At 47.0% G+C, this 16,809-nt stretch overlaps 1 protein-coding gene across 1 annotated transcript; it reads left to right on the top strand.

Moving 5' to 3' along the window:
- The first annotated feature begins 5,155 nt into the window (after nt 1-5,155).
- On the top strand, nt 5,156-16,809 carry hmox1a (heme oxygenase 1a). Its single transcript, XM_063062651.1, has 8 exons — nt 5,156-5,410; nt 6,730-6,850; nt 10,116-10,607; nt 10,835-10,899; nt 12,695-12,815; nt 13,267-13,758; nt 14,803-14,893; nt 15,429-16,809. Exons 1-8 carry the CDS (start codon nt 5,397-5,399, stop codon nt 15,566-15,568), a joined length of 1,536 nt encoding a protein of 511 aa, XP_062918721.1. The 5' UTR covers nt 5,156-5,396; the 3' UTR covers nt 15,569-16,809.

Here is a 16,809-nt window from a genome sequence, read left to right as displayed (position 1 = left end):
AGGCCATAATGAGGTAGGCTGTGAGGTCAGGAGTCCATCTTCTCCAGTGGTTTGCTTTTGTTTTAGATTCCAGCATCTGCAGTCTCTTACGTCTCTCTGATTATATATGAATTCCAATCAGACCTAATCTATTTAAACTGTATAACAGGCCTGAGGGGTTGAATAGCCTTTGCCTTTTTTGACATTTACATCTCTAGTGATGAGGACAAGGTTACACCAGGGCACTCCTGTCGTGTCAACCAGCAACACCAACAAAATGCTGGAGGAACTCAACAGGTCAGGCAGCATCTATGGAAATGAGTAAACAGTTGACGTTTTGGGCCAAGACCCCTCTTCAGGACTGCTATTTGCTATCTTGGTTTGCTGCTATATTTCACCTTCCTCTCGCTTTCACATCATCCATCCTTAACTCTTTCCTCCCCTTTCTTGACGTCTCCACCTCTATCTTAGAAAATCAGTTCGAGGCTAATATACATGACAAGCCCACATAACTCCTCCCACCCTGTTTCCTATAAAAACTTCATTTCACACAGCCAGTTTCTCCAGCATCTTTCACAATGATAATATGTTCTTACTGTACCAGTCCTTTTGACGTCTTCCTTCCCCGCCCCACACTGTAGCTTCCCTCCACTATATCTGACTGAGATCTCAACTACACTGATTCTAATATTATCCTCACCTGTCTCCATTCCTCAATGAGATGCTACTATGGAACACATCTTTCCTTCCCTTTTCAACATCTAAAGGTACTCCTTAATTCAGTGTTCTACCAACCCCAATATCCATACTCCATCCCACAGCAGATACAATGCCTGCCCTTATACCTCTTCCTTTGTCACCATACAGGAAGCCAAACACAAATCTAGACGATGTTTTTGAAGAGATCACATTATGACACAGTAAAATTCTTCCAATGCAGTAGGTGCTCACAATGTAGTCTCTTCTACAAGGGAGAAACCAAATGAAGAATAGGCGACCATTGTAGGACTGTTCAGTTCAAGCTGCAAGGGTAATCCTGAGCTTTCAATTGCTTATTACTTTTATTATCCATCCTACTGTCACTCTGAACACTCTATTGTTCCAAACATACCCAAGGAAAGTTTGAGCAACAGCACCTCAACTAATCACCATACACACATCAGGACTCAACGACTTCAGATAGTATCCTTTCTAGCCTGGGTCATAACTGGCCATTTCTGGTAAAAAAAAGAGCAAATTGTAATTATATTTTAGTTCAAATCTTGCCACACAGATGCTGCCTAGTCTGCTGATCTGATCTGCATGAATCTATTTAGGCTTTGCCAACTCCTACCGTTGGTGGAATTTGAGGAACTTGTTTTTTCTATTCAGCCCTATTCAGATCCCTTTTCCCACTTTATTTTTCACTATATGAGTGAAACCTCCCACTCTTGCTCTGAACCAGAAAATATCTTCATCTTCGCTGCCACTCTTCAACTTTGGTCCATCTCTGATGTGTGTTGACAATAAGCCATCGTCCTGTGTTCTCCGCAGCCCACCAACTCCCACAGCTATCAGGGTCACACTGCCTCCCACCCTGCTTCCAGTGGTTATGTCACATCTGTTCTGATTCCATAGCTTCCTTCTGTAGCTCTCCTTGAGATACGTCTTCCATCCGGCATTACCTTTCAGCATCAGGGAGTTCGGGTTCTCTCTTCCCGTACTTGCCCCCTTTCTCTTTTACCCACTCCCTTCCATGCTTCTACAAGCCTTTCCACACGATTAGTAAATAATTTGAACTTCTAACTCAGCATTTAGGTTTGCTGCTCAAAATGTAGTTCCCTCCCTTCCGGGGAGAACAAGTGCAGACTTGGTGACCATTTCACAAAACACCACTATTCAGGCTGAACAGTAACCCTTAACTTTTGATCCACTCTCACTTTGAATCTCTTCCTGCCTCCCACTCCATCCTCTTCCTCTACAAAGCACAACCGAGTTCAAGGAACAGTTCTCATTTTATGATTAGGCATATTATAACCTTGACTTCTGAAAACTGAGTGTTTCTCTTCTAACTTATGGTGTCAACAGTGATTTCCTGTGCTAATTTTAGACAGTGATTCGGGTTCACACATTTACCTATCTGGTAAATAGATCCTTTATCTTTTTTTAATTTGCTTTTTTTTCCTTACAGTTGTTTTTGTCATATCTTCCAATATGCTAAAAAAAATCCCTTTTGTAGTCTCCTTGCCTTCTCACTATGCAGCTTAACGTCTGTTTTATGACCAGAATTAGGCCATTCAGCCCATTGAGTCTGCTCTACCTTTCCATTATGACTGATTTATTATCATTCTAAACCCTATTCTCCTGCTTTCTCTCTCACACCTTTGATACCCTTACTAATCAAGAACCTATCAACCTCTGCTTTACACGTACCCAATGACTTGGCCTCCACAGCCACCTGTGCAATGAATTTCACAAATCCACTACCCTCTGGCGAAGAAATTCCCCCTCATCACCGTTCTAGAGGGGCATCCTTCTTTTCTGAGGTGATATCCTTTCTCTTTTCCAATAATGATGTCAGATTATTGAGTTGAAGCATCACCCATGCCTCTCTTTCTACAGATATTGCCTACCTGCTGAGTGTTTCTGGCAAAGAATGGTTAACAGTAGAGAAGATGCTACTTAAGGCTGTGCTGGCCCTATTTAGGCAAACTCATCATCTCTTTTCCAGCTCTGTCCCTGTAGCCCTGCTAGCTTCAACTGCCCATCCCTTCTCTCCCATTAATGCCTCTCCCTCCTCACTCTCTCAAGAGCCCTTCCAATTCCCCTTTGTTTCAGTTTAGGGCAGCACAGTCATGTAGCACCAGCTACCGGGTTCAACTCCTCCACTGTCTGTAAGGGGCTTGTACAGACATCCCACCTCTCCTGAAAGTTCCGGGAGTCTCCCGCAATTTGATGGTGCTACCTCCCTGAAATGAGTTTTTGCAGGGGGGGGGATGTCTACTTGTACATTCTCCCTGTGACCATGTAGGTTTCCTCCAAGTACTCCAGTTTCCTCCCACATTCCAGAAAGACGTACGATTAGTGGGTTAATTGGTCACATGAGTGTCATCGGGTGGCGCAGGCTTATTGGGCTGGAAGGTCCTGTTATTGTGTTGTATCTCTCTATAATAAAAATAACATTTCTAGTATCAGCATTATTTTGCTTCTCTGTGTACTTTAATTGTGCAAGAGTCAATGATGGGATGGAAGGTGGAAGGATAGGTGGGGCTCCTTTCAGCGTGAGTTGGATCAAAAGCCGGCTCAAGGAGCTGAAAGGTCAGGAAGGCGAGCCCACCAAAGAAAGGAGCATCGGAACTGAGGGGACCACCGATCAGACAGCCAATGCAGAAAGGACCTCACAGAAGGCCTACTCAGTGAGGAGGAGGAGGAGGATGCCAAGAAGCTACTGACCAGGTGACCCAAGGCTGGGATGACCAGCTGGGGGTGGAAAATGAGAATCTTCATTTCCTTCCCATTTTATTGCCTAATGTTTCTATTTTGATGCAGGGGCAGTGAGGGTTTATGTGGAGGGATTAGCAGGAAGGTGGAGGGACTGGGCATCCTGTCAGTTCCTGCTGTGCGATCCTCGGAACCAGGCCATGTGTTAGGAAATAATCCACGAGTAACTAAAGGCAGAGGGTCCATAGGCTTCGGAAGACATTTGTACAAGTACGGGGACTGGAAAGATTTAGAAGAATATGGGCCAAATGCAGGCAAGCAGGGGCTAGCACCTTGTTCAGCGTGGACGGGATGGGACAAAGGGCCCATTTTTCCATGCTGTATTACTTTGTGGCTCTTCGACTAAAGATTAATGCAATTCAACGTTCAAAGTTCATTGTTTATGGAGACTGGGGGGCGGGGAGAAGCTGCACTAAAGAAAAATACAGGTATGTTGGGAGAGTGGGGAAGACGGAATTGAGGGGAGCGGGACTGAGGGATTATGGAGAAATGAAACAACAAGAAGGGATAGTGTGGACAGAGCATGTCACTGGGAGGGAAAGAGTGGGGGAGTGTGACAGGAGAGCGAGAAGGAATGATGGAGGGAAATGCAGAGTGAGAGGAAGGAGGGTGCATGAAATGAAGGGGATGGGATAATAAGCAGAAGGGTTTGTCATGGGGATGAGTTTGCCGGGAGAGACAGCAATTAGGTTTGTGGGGAGTGACAACAAGAACGACAGGGGACAAAGATTGGGAGAGGAGGAGGAGGTGAGGGAGGAGAGTGTCTCTACACTGTTCTGAGAGGTCCCGTTTACCGACTACGTTCCTTTAGAGAAAATGACCAGCATAGGAACATTGGACTCTTCCACCTACACGGTTCAGGCTGATTTATACTTGTGCGTACGGGCTACGCCGTAGCAAGCATGCGTCGCTCTGCAATTCACCGCCAAAACGCTAGTTGGCGGTGGGGTTGCTATGCCACTGTGTTGAGTTTCTTCGTGAGAGACATGGACAGGGAAATGCATTTCAAATATTTTCGGATGTCAGCAGGTAGATTTGACGATTTGGTTCATCGTCTCCAACCATTTATTTCGCATCAGTGTACGGACATGGCGGAGAACAGCAACGGGAAATGCGACGCTACCAAGCGAACCAATCACAGTTGTTGCGGTCTGTGTCGCCACGACGTGTGTTACATTTTTGGGGAGGTGCACGTCACCCTACGGCGTAGGGTATGGCATAGGGTACGCGTATATTTGACGCAGAAGTATAAATTGGGCTTTACTCTGCAGACAACTTTTCTGCCCGAGGGCTTGTGTCACTATCAGAGGTGCCATTTGTTGATGGGAAACAGGTCCCAGGCATTTTCTGTGTGCAAAAGGTCTTGGGGGACTGTTTCAGAGAAAGGAGAGTTCTCTGCGCACCAGCTTGTAATCAGTATCACAAAAGTACTTGCTCCATGAGGAATTTGGCCGCTCGTAGATTGACTGCACTGCAAGAAAACCTCAGTGGGCGTGAAATGTCTCACGTCCTGATATAACTGCAAGCTCCATCTTGCTTCCTGAGCCCCAGCGTGACTTTCCACAGACTCCTCATCTTGATGCTCTGTAAACAGCAACCAAGGGGTTAAACCCCGGGCAGAGTTCTGCCGATGCTGACTCTGTTGTTTGCACTACCCCAGCCTGCCTGAGTTGGGCGGCTCACTTAGAGCCACAGAGGAGCAGTAGTGGGGAGCAGCGGACAGTCCGTGAGGAAATGGAGTCAACCGGCTTGCAGGGCGGCCTCATTGTGCGGGCACCGTCATGTGAATGGTGGGAGGGACCTGGCCACAAAGACAACCCCTCGGCACGTCACTGAACCCGAACGAGAGATAAAAGAGAGTGAAGCTGCCCGCTTCCAGCAGTCCGAAAATCAGAAGCATCGAGGGGGGAAAAGATCAAGAGGAGAAGGCGCTCCCCATGGATACTGAAAGGTAGGAGAGAGCAGCACGACCCAAGACTGAAGCTGGAATTGGGGGCGTGAAGAGTTAGAGGGAAAAGTGATCCGAGCTTCCGAGCAGATGGGGAACTGGGCAGAGCCAGGAGTTAGAGCAGAGGGTTGGAACCGGGAGTAGTAGCCGAAGATTTGTTGTGGGGAGGGGGGACCCAGGAATCGTAGTGGTTGGGGGGGGGAATTAACCTAGGAGATGGAGCACGGGGGGGGGGGGTCACCCAGAGAATGGAACAGTGAGGAGGGTGTTAACCCAGGAGATGGAGTGAGGGGGTGATGGGGGGGGTGACCCAGGGGATGGAGTGGTGGTAATGGGGGGGGTGACCCCGGGGATGGAGTGATGGTGATGGGGTGGTGGTGATGGGGGGGGTGACCCAGGGGATGGAGTGAGGGGGTGATGGGGGGGTGACCCAGGGGATGGACTGATGTTGATGGGGAGGGTGACCCAGGGGATGGAGTGGTGGTGATGGGGGGGGTGACCCAGGGGATGGAGTGGTGGTGATGGGGGGGTGACCCAGGGGATGGAGTGAGGGGGTGATGGGGGGGGTGACCCAGGGGATGGAGTGATGTTGATGGGGAGGGTGACCCAGGGGATGGAGTGGCAGTGATGGGGGGTAACCCAGAGAATGGAACAGTGAGGAGGGGTTAACCCAGGAGATGGAGTGATGTTGATGGGGGGGGGGTGACCCAGTGGATGGAGTTTTGGTGATGGGGGGGTGACCCAGGGGATGGAGTGATGGTGATGGGGGGGTGACCCAGGGGATGAAGTTTTGGTGATGGGGGGTGACCCAGGGGATGGAGTGATGGTGATGGGAGGTGACCCAGGGCATTGAGTTTTGGTGATGGGGGGGTGACCCAGGGGATGGAGTGAGGGGGTGATGGGGGGTGACCCAGGGGGTGGAGTTTTGGTGATGAGGGTGACCCAGGAGATGGAGTGAGGGGGTGATGGGGGTTGACCCAGGGGATGGAATGGTGGTGATGGGGGGTAACCCAGAGAATGGAACAGTGAGGAGGGGGGTTAACCCAGGAGATGGAGTGTGGGGGGTGGAAGCCAGGAGTTACAGAAGGAGTGTGTGAGCCCAGGAATGGGGGAAACCCCGGTGTTAGAGCATGGGGATGGGATTGAAACTGGGAGTTAGAGTGGGGGTTGGGAACCAGATGTGAGGCAACCCAGGAGTTAGAACAGGAATGGGGCACGTATTCAACCTGATTAACTCCTCCTGTCCTGCCCCAGGATGTGTTTAACTCGGAAAACTCCCTGTGTACTGCTGTACTTGACCCAATTTGACCTCTTTGTCCTAGCATGCCCACCGACTTATCAGAGGCTCTGAAGTTGGCCACAAAGGAGTCACACGAACTTGCTGAAAACTCCGAATTTATGAGAAACTTCCAGAAGGGTCAAGTCACAAGGGATCAGTTTACAGTAAGCATCTACCTTTGACAATTTGGTCAACCTAGTATACATGGGGGTTAAGTGGGATGGAACTATGCTTGAGAACTTCTCGAAATCATCTATCTTTGCGCTACTTATCCATATTTCAATAGTTGTCCCAGCAATAAAATCGTGGATCTTTCACTGCTGAAGGAGATCTTTTGGTCCTTCATGTCCATGTTGGCTCTTCAAAGGAGCTATCCAGTTAGATTCCATCATTTTCTTCTTCCAAGCCCTATAAATGTTTTCTCTTCGAATAGTTATCACAGTTATTAATAATGTCTTTCATTATATATCTGAACTGAATTCATCTCCTCTGCTGTTTTATCAATTATCCTCCATCTGTGTCCATTGGTTACCAACCTCGAGTCTGTTTAAACTCATTTACGAATACCCCTGTTAAATTTCCCCTTAACCTTCCCAATCTAAGAGGAATGAGCACAGATTCCCTGTTGTCATACTGCAATGTACCAGAAGATTATAATCTTTGAGGTGGCTTACAAAATGAGGTACAATCCTGCCACTGTCCATAAGGAGTTTGTACATTCTCCTCGTGACCTCGTGGGGTTTCCTCCGGGTGCTCCGGTTTCCTCCCACAGTCCAAAGACGAACCGGTTGGCAGGTTAGTTGGTCATTGTAAGTTGTCCCGTGATCAGGCGAGGGTTAAATCGGGGATTGCTGGCAGCGAAGCTGAAAGGGCCTGTTCCACACTGTGTCTCCACAAGTAGATGAAGTTCACTGACCATGGCCTTGGGGAAGATGGTGATTAGGGAATTGGTGGGAGGCAGTGAGACCTGGAACCTGTGAGATAGGCAAGGCTTTGGGTATAGACATCAGGCCAGAGCCATACATCTGCACATGTAAGGAAGGATCACTTTTACTGCTTCTTTCACAACCTCCATAGCATTTAGTTGGCTGTTAAGCACTAGGTGAAAGATAGTTACGTTTATTATGTAGGAAATACTTGTGCACAGCAAATAGCTTGTTAGTGCTGAAGTACATTCCACCCTCCTATGAGATTCTTTCTTCTCCAGCCCTTCACCTATCACCTTCCAGCTAGCCTCTTTCTCCTCTCCCCCTCCACACTTTAATTCAGACATCTTGCCCCTTTCTTCTCAGTCCTGGTGAAGGGTCTCAGCCCAATATGTCAGCTGTTTACTCTTTTTCCATAGATGCTGCCTGACCTGCTGAGTTCCTCCAGCATTTAGTGCAGACTCTTGTGTTTATAAATATAGCTATGGGTTCCATGGAGAAACCCACTGCCCTTTAATAAAATTGAATCTTGAGATAATTCTTCACACAGACTTGAAAAAGACAAGTCTTCATTTGTCTCACCTACGGATGAGTTAGCCAGCCCAGTCTCATCTACTGCAACAAGTCTGGAACCTGACAGATTACAGAATTTCAGAATCAGATTTACAATTGCTGACTTGGATAACGTGAAGTGTGTTGTTTTACAGCTGCCCTGTCAGTTTTGCTCAGTTGCACAACACTGGTCACAACATTGAGTTTCCCAATCGGGAGTCGGGCACCTACAAAACAACAGGTGTTATACTGGGCAACCTCAGTCTGTGCTGAAGGGGAGGAGATTTTATGGCTTTAAAGAGCCTGGCAAATCTTATCAGCAATTAAGGAACATATTGTGCACTTGATTGTGGAGCACTCCAATCATTTGAAATGAGGACATTACCCAGCTCACCATGGTCAATCTTTACAAGAAATTACTGTTGTTTTAATTGGTTTTCTAAATTCAGAAATCATTGGCATAACTGATCTCCCTCAACTTGAATGCTTGTTAGGCTGTTTCAGGAGGTGTGAGATTACGTTGAGGGGTCTGGAGTCACATGTAGGCTAGATAGAGTAAAGAAGGCAGGTTTCTGTCCCTAAAGGACAGCATGACCCTGGTGGATTGATCAGCATGCCTTGTTCTCATTGCTACCAGGTACAGGAGCCTGAAGGCACATACTCAACAATTCAGAAACTGCTTCTTCCCCTCTGCCATCCAATTTCTGAATAGCCATCAAACCCATGAACACCACTTCACTACAATTTTACTTCTATTGTTGCACTACTTATTTAATGTAACTAATTTATATCAATAAAAATGTATACATATTTACTTCAATTATTTTTTCCCATTATATATTGCATTGTACTGCTGCTGCAATGACAACAAATTTCACGACATGTGCTGGTGACATTAAACCCGATTCTGATCATCAGCATAGTTTTTTTTTATTTTGAGTTTAATTGTTTGAGTTTAAACTTGCTAGTTGTTCTGCTGGGAATCTAAGTCGTGGTTCAGACCTTTGACTACCAATCCAGTAATTGAAACCCTACTCTTCTGTACCTCCAACTGATAATGTGAATCTTTCTTTTAATCGTTTCTATGTGTCACACTTTACCTCTGTTTCCAGAGTTTATCTCAAGCTTCGTAATCAATGAGGGAATCAACATATTTAGAGCGTTTTAAAAGGGAGTGCAGGAAAGATTAAGATCCACCAAACTTGCTTTCTGAGGCAATCACACACAGTAACAGAGTTCTTTATTAACCACTCCAACCAATCTCCAAAGTGTTCTTCAGAATCCAGGCACCAGGTCAGTAGAACCCCAAATGTGGATAGTCCTCTGCTCAGTGTTATTCCTACTAGTTTTGACGGTCTCCCTTCAAATGTAGGCCATAACCTTTCAGTCAGCTTCTAAGGACAAGGTGAAAGATCTGGTCAGGGCCAACACTGCTTTACTTTCTTCGAAGTACTACGGTGTGATCTCCCAATCTCCTGCCTTCAGCAAATACGCCCAATTTGTGTAACCTGTTCTCTCAACCCAGTCCCTCACTGCAGAGACACTTCTGATATGGAGTCTGTAGTAATGTGGGGAAAAAAGGCAGCCAATTTGACAGAGGCATGATCCACGTCATAGATAAGATTTTCTATCCTTGTGATGTTGATTGAGCAACAAATATTGGGCCAGGTTCCCATGGAAACTGTATGGATTCTATTTCAACTGAGATAATGTAGTGTTTCCTTTGTAAAGCTTGGAAAGAAGGCAGAATCTGATATCTAAGAACTCGCTGACCCCACCCTTCTTTGTCCCTGTGCCCTCTTTAATATTATGCTCCCTACAGTCAGTTCCCATACCTCCTCACCCTGAGTCATCTTATTCATCCACCCTCATTCTCTCTCCCCATGTGCCTCATTGTTTCAATAGTGAGTCAAGCTTGCTTATCAGACTTTCACTTCTCTCCCCACTCCAGCTGTTACTGGACTCTCTGTACTTCATCTACACTGCCCTGGAAGAGGAGAGCGAGCGGAACAAGGACCACCCGGCCTTCGCCCCCGTCTACTTTCCCTCCGAACTGGATCGGAAGGAAGCCTTGGAGAAGGACCTGGAATACTTCCATGGGCCGGAGTGGAGGAGCCACATTAAGTGTCCGAAGGCCACTGAGAAATACGTGAGGCGGATCCAGCACGTGGGGCGCGAGGAGCCCGAGCTGCTGGTCGCTCACGCCTACATCAGGTACCTGGGTGACCTGTCGGGGGGGCAGGTGCTGAAGAAGGTGGCCCAGAAAGCTTTGCAGCTACCGAGCACGGGCGAGGGGAGCGCCTTCTTCACCTTTGACCGCATCACCAGCGCGAACAAGTTCAAGCAGCTGTACCGCTCGCGCATGAACACGCTGGAAGCCGTCGGAGAGACACAGCAAAGGATCCTGGAAGAGGCAAATCGGGCCTTTCAGCTGAATGTGGAGGTAAGGGAGAGGTCCTGGTCGAGTATTTCACTGGGTGTTTTTAATATTATCAAAGGTTGTTTGGATTTGTTTCTGCTGCATCTTCAGCCTTAGTAGGAAAGTTGTTCGTCCTTGGTACGAATAGCTCACTAGCTTCATACTGAGGGTTTATGTTTGGCCTGGTCCTTGAGGCTTGTCTGTACTTCAGTCTTGGTCTCAAACTACCTCAATTTATTTCCACACTGCAGGTTTTCGACGAGTTGCTGCAGCTGGGAGCTCAAGACCAGAAGAACAGCAACCTCCTGAATGGCAGGTAAGACACTTGCAGTTTGTAACACAGTTACATGCAGAGAGATGCTCCAGCTTCCTAAGCCAAAAAATGTGCCACTCCTTCAGTATTTAATTGGGGGGGGTGTTACAGTTAGTGACCCAGCAGAATATTGGGTTGGGGAACATGTGATGGATGTGATTAGTTGAGAAAGTGGGCAGGGGCCGGCTGGTGGCGCAATGACATCAGCGCTGGACTCTGGAACGGAGGATCCCGGGTTCGAACCCGGTCAGGGCCGCTCCCGAGTACACTTTCCATCCGTGCCGGGTTGAGTGTCGGGATCGCAACTCGACCTCGTAAGATAAAGGGAAAAATACTGCGAAATGTCTGTGTGAGGAGTGGCCATCCACACAGTCTCTCTCTTGCTCCGCGCCTTGTAAAGGCATGAAAAAGACATCATCTCACCAACATCGCACACGCATGCACGCGCCAAAAACAAAAAGGAAAGTGAACAGGATACCATAAAGACAGTTTAACAACTGAGCTGATAAGTATGGTTCTGTACAAAAGTCTTAGCTCGGATGCCAAAGACTTTTGCACAGTACTAGATTTGTCAACCTGGAGCGGAGAGCAAGTTTGTATATCTGGTGGGAGCAAGGGATGATGGGAATGGCGAGGGTGGAGTGCCACGGAAGGGTTGTGGGCAGGTGGTGGAGAAGGAGTGCCGGGGACAGAGGTTGGCACAAGTCCAGACACGCCCAACCCCGAGACATCTGGCAAGCTTAATTGATTCCAAACAATTGGTTTATTGATCATTACAGAATGTCTCTCTGGTGCTTCCTGCTCCCTTCCCCTTTTCCCAACCATGATTTCCCCTCTCCCTGCCCCCTTCCCACTCTCAGTCCGCCACAGAGACCCATATCAAAGTTGGGTTTATCATCACTCAGATGTCATGAAATTTATTTTCTCTTTGTCTACAGCAGCAGTACAGTGCAATACATAAAATTACCACAGTACTGTGCAAAAGTTTTGGGTACTTTACCTATATATGCCCAAGACTTTTGCATAGTACTGTACAAATATCACTCGTTCTCTGTCCTTTGGCCAACTGGAGCACAATGACAACAAACCTGTTGGACTCGGGAAGCACACAAGATGGATGAGGAAGAGCTTCCTCAATCCAAACCCAAATTAGTCACTTAAAAATGTCCCGATACAGATTTAGATCAAAGTGCTCTTCATGCATTGCAGGCCCCATGGATCAGATTGCCGTCCTCAAATTGATATCTGCTATACAGCAGTCCATCCCCATTCCACACTAGCCACACTTTGGGGTTTAATGTTGGTAAACCCAGCATTTCCTGGTAGCGAGGTGGCCAAGCAGCAGGTGACTGAGCTACTGCAATGTGAGTTGGAGAGGAAGTGGGTAGGGGTTATAATCTAATACAATATCCTGGGTTGGAGAGCGAGCTGACAGGGAAGGTGGGTGCCCGCACTGCTCTGGGTTGGGATAGGCAGAGGGAATTAATTCCCTGTCATGGACTGGGGAGGATAGTATAGCACGAGACACCAGATTGCCCTGGGTTGAACCAGAGGCGTAATTGAACTCTGGGCTTGAAAACACTGAGCAGTGAACCTGAAGTGTACACTGGGGAAGGGCTTGCTTTTCACAGCTGAAAGAGTTTCTATTTCCCTCCATAAAGCTCTTGGTTGAAAGAACTAATCAGGAATTGTGCATGTATTTTGGAGATGGGTCTGTTTGAACCGAGGAGTTGGTCTGTGGAGACTGAACTAACACTGGACTCGTCCAAACTAATTCCCTTTTGACTTCTTCCTTCAGCGTGCCCAGTGACCTGTCAGAAGCCCTGAAGCTGGCCACAAAGGAGTCCCATGAATTGGCCGAGAACTCTCAGTTTATGAGGAACTTCCAGAAGGGCCAGGTCACCAAAGATCAATTTACGGTAAGGATGCAAGAATGTACCATCCTTTCAGTTTGAAGTTGGACTGTAATTGAATATCCTGTTTCATATTTTCTTCATTATTTGGCCTGCACTTGGCCCATCCCTCCTCTTTTCCATCCTTCCCACATCTCTCTTCCCTATCGTTACCAAGCTGGAAGCGGGGAGTTCAGTTGGTCTTGCTGCTTTCTTGCCTTGGGTGGTAAGACAAATGCTCCTCGAACGAGCGCTCTTTCAATGTAGGTTGGAAACCTGGCTCTCGTATCTCTCCAATGCACTCAGAACCATGGGAGTTCTTTTTCTACCTTCCCCTTCAGTATCATCATCTTGCTGACAAGCTCACTGAGACGAGCCAATGTCTGCTCTACCCTCTCCCTCCGTCCCCTCCTGTGTTGATGCTCCAGTCATGAGATAAACCTTGCTCACCAGCCATTTGCTTCCCTCCCCACTCCAGCTGTTACTGGACTCTCTGTACTTCATCTACACTGCCCTGGAAGAGGAGAGCGAGCGGAACAAGGACCACCCGGCCTTCGCCCCCGTCTACTTTCCCTCTGAACTGAATCGGAAGGAAGCCTTGGAGAAGGACCTGGAATGCTTCCATGGGCCGGAGTGGAGGAGCCACATTAAGTGTCCGAAGGCCACTGAGAAATACGTGAGGCGGATCCAGCACGTGGGGCGCGAGGAGCCCGAGCTGCTGGTCGCTCACGCCTACATCAGGTACCTGGGTGACCTGTCGGGGGGGCAGGTGCTGAAGAAGGTGGCCCAGAAAGCTTTGCAGCTGCCGAGCACGGGCGAGGGGAGCGCCTTCTTCACCTTTGACCGCATCACCAGCGCAAACAAGTTCAAGCAGCTGTACCGCTCGCGCATGAACACGCTGGAAGCCGTCGGAGAGACGCAGCAAAGGATCCTGGAAGAGGCAAATCGGGCCTTTCAGCTGAACGTGGAGGTAAGACATGCTGAATGCTACAAAACCAGTAACCACAGTTTCTGGTTAAATTTGTACGCTTTGTGGGTCAGCAAATCATTTAAGACTGGCAGTGTGCAGTGGTGGTTCTGTTCATATCCGTATGTTCTACTTTTTTTCAAACCCTGCAGAGGATGTAACCTCAATCTGACTAATACAGTGATGGAACATGTCACAAATCCTCTCTGCACCACCTCCATTCTAACCGACAACTAAGTTATTCTGAAAATAATTACAGATGCAAAAAAAAACTACAGATGGTGGAAATCTGAAATATCAACATTTCTGGGAAAGAGTCACAGACATGAAGATTTGACTGACCTACTGAGTTTCTTTTTCAGTTTTTGTTATTATTTAAACTTTTTTTTTGATGGTATGGGAAGATGTTGTGTGGTCTCTCACATACAGTGCAGAGAGGATGCAGTGAATTTATCAAACCATTGTATCCATTTAGCTGGTCCAGAAGTCCTACCCATCCTCCACTTGCTAAGACCTTCCAGAAGGGAGTTCCACCACTGCTCCTTTCATTCAGAGGTGTGTATGCTGCTACCCAGCTCAAGTCAACTTATCAAGCCAAAGTGTCCAATTAGCTAGTCCAGAACTCCAACTCATTCCTCCATTCACCAAGACATCCAGCTCAGTACTCCTCTCACTAAGACCTTCCAGAAGGGAGTTCCACCACTGCAACTTGGATTCAGAGGTAGGAAAGCTGCCACCCAGCTAAAGGTTCACTCCAGTGACCAGGCTTGCATGAGCCCAGCCATCAAGATATTTAACCATAGCTTCCCGGCAGTCAGGTGATGGAATATTTCCTGCCAATTTGAAGAATAATGGTCAATTGTATTCCTTTTACTTATTTTAAAGATCAGCTGCTCCAAACCTCTTTGGGGATTGGAGCCCAGCCTTTTCGGACTATCTCACATCGATTGAGTTCCTTCCCACCTTTCCTTTAACCACCCCCCCCCCCCAAGTGGCAGCTGCTGTGCATCCTTTGGAATAAAAACATCTCTTCATTTCTCTTTGCAGGTTTTCAGTGAACTCCAGAGACTGAGCTCTGGGTCAGAGAGAAACGGCCCTGTACATGACAGTGAGATCCGAAAACGTACGGTTGTTCAGGGTAAGGGAAATAAATGTGAGAGGGGCATAACTGCGTATGGAAGACTCCGGGAGGTGGGGGGGGGGGTGTTGATTCTAGTGGATGCCCAGAAAGGAGAACTCTAAAAGAGCGGGTTAGTGGGTGGAAATGGGATGGGTTACTAAGCTGGTGTTGGGTAACCCTAGCCTTGCCTAGGAGTCAAATAACATCTGTAGCCTCCTGCAAAAGGAGGAGGTAGAAACAAATAGAACACAAAGGCTTGCACGAGGATAAAAGAATATTCCGTTTTAATGTAAACACAATAATTCTTGCAACCACTGACATAGGGAATTCTGCAAATTTTGGAAATCTTAGACAATGCACACAAAATACTGCAGGAACTCCAAGTTGGGCAGTATCTATGGAGGGGAATGAACAGTCGGCCTGAAACATCAACTGCTTATTTCCCTCCCTAGATGCTGCCTGACTTGCCAAGTTCCTCCAGCATATTTGTGTGTTACTTACAACCACTGGCTGGTTATAATTGGCCAATGACAGTAATCTGCTTTCTTCACAGAACGGGCAGCGCACAAAAGAGACACTCTGTATCAGCCTTCACAACCACGCGACTTACTGACGGACAGTTCCAGCCTGCGATTCGCTCTCTTTTTTGGCTTAGTGGTAGTGTCACTTGGCTTTGGATGGTATCTGCTGTGAGCCCGTTGGACACGAAGCACAGGATTTCAACCCAAATGGACCTCTTCTCTGACATGTCTGTATCTGCAGCACTAACTGAATTGTATCATATGTCAGCGGTGGCTAAGTGGGTTGTACTCTCACCTTGTAGTCTGAGGGGTGTGGGTCCAAGTCCTGCTCCAGTGACTAGAACACTTGATCTAGGCTGATTATCCCTGTGCAGTGCCCTACTGACAGAGATGCTATGCTTTGGACAAAATGTTAAATTAAGATCCCAGCAGCCTATTTGAGAATTCAAGAGCAAAGTTAGAGCAGAGTTCTAAATTCTTGTAGTGCCAGCAATATTTGGCTCTGAGGCAACTCACATTAAAATGGATCATTTGGACAGTACTGCACCATGGTTAGTGAGATTCTCAGGGTTTTTAAGTATTTTGGGTGCTCTTGGAAAAAGAAGTTTTGTCAATCTTCTCTGAAGCCCTGTGGTGCTCTGCCCATGCAGAAATGGTGCTCCAGACCCATGCACTGGAAGACTGGGGCCAGTGTCCAGTTACTCAGGTCCTTGCCTGATCTTGGTCCTGCACTGTATCAGGTACTGGAAGAAAGAGCTCAGGGAAGAAAATACAGGATCAGGAAGGAGCACAGGAACAGGAAGCACTTAGATCCTTGAATTGGATCCATGATTCAATTAAATCAAAGCTGAACTGCACCATTCGCCAGCTTTACTCAAAATCTATCTATATTCTTGCCAAACAGAAGTCTATCGGTCTCAGTATTTAAAGATAATAATTGATCTCCACTATCTACAGCTCCTGGGGAAAATCCAGGTCTGTGTCCTGCCTTTCAACAAACTGCATCAGACAATGAGAAATACGAAATGTTTGCATATTTTCTTAAAATAAAATTCCTTTTGGTTTGCTTTCAAACATGAACTGTTGTAAATGCTAAGAGTACAATTAACAGTTGGATCCACCTTTGTGTTGCAATCAGCAATGTACCTTTTAGCTGCCCAGCCCATGAACTGTGTACTCCCCACCTTCTAATTTCCCTACCCCAGATCTCCCTCCTCAGACCAAGTCTTTGGTCAGCGGTCCTATTAACCTGGCATTAAATTTTGTCTGATTGTCCCTTGGTATGTGAAGTTTTTTAAAGTTATAGACCTTTTTCTATTTTTTGATGTTCTGTATATAAATATTTGTACAAATTATTTTGCAATCATGTTAATCTAAACTACTGCTTTTGAAATAAAATTTGCATCAATTATA

Source organism: Mobula hypostoma, chromosome 11 (assembly GCF_963921235.1).
Source record: "Mobula hypostoma chromosome 11, sMobHyp1.1, whole genome shotgun sequence".
NCBI classification, from domain to species: domain Eukaryota; kingdom Metazoa; phylum Chordata; class Chondrichthyes; order Myliobatiformes; family Myliobatidae; genus Mobula; species Mobula hypostoma.
This window is presented reverse-complemented; position numbering and strand designations above follow the sequence as displayed.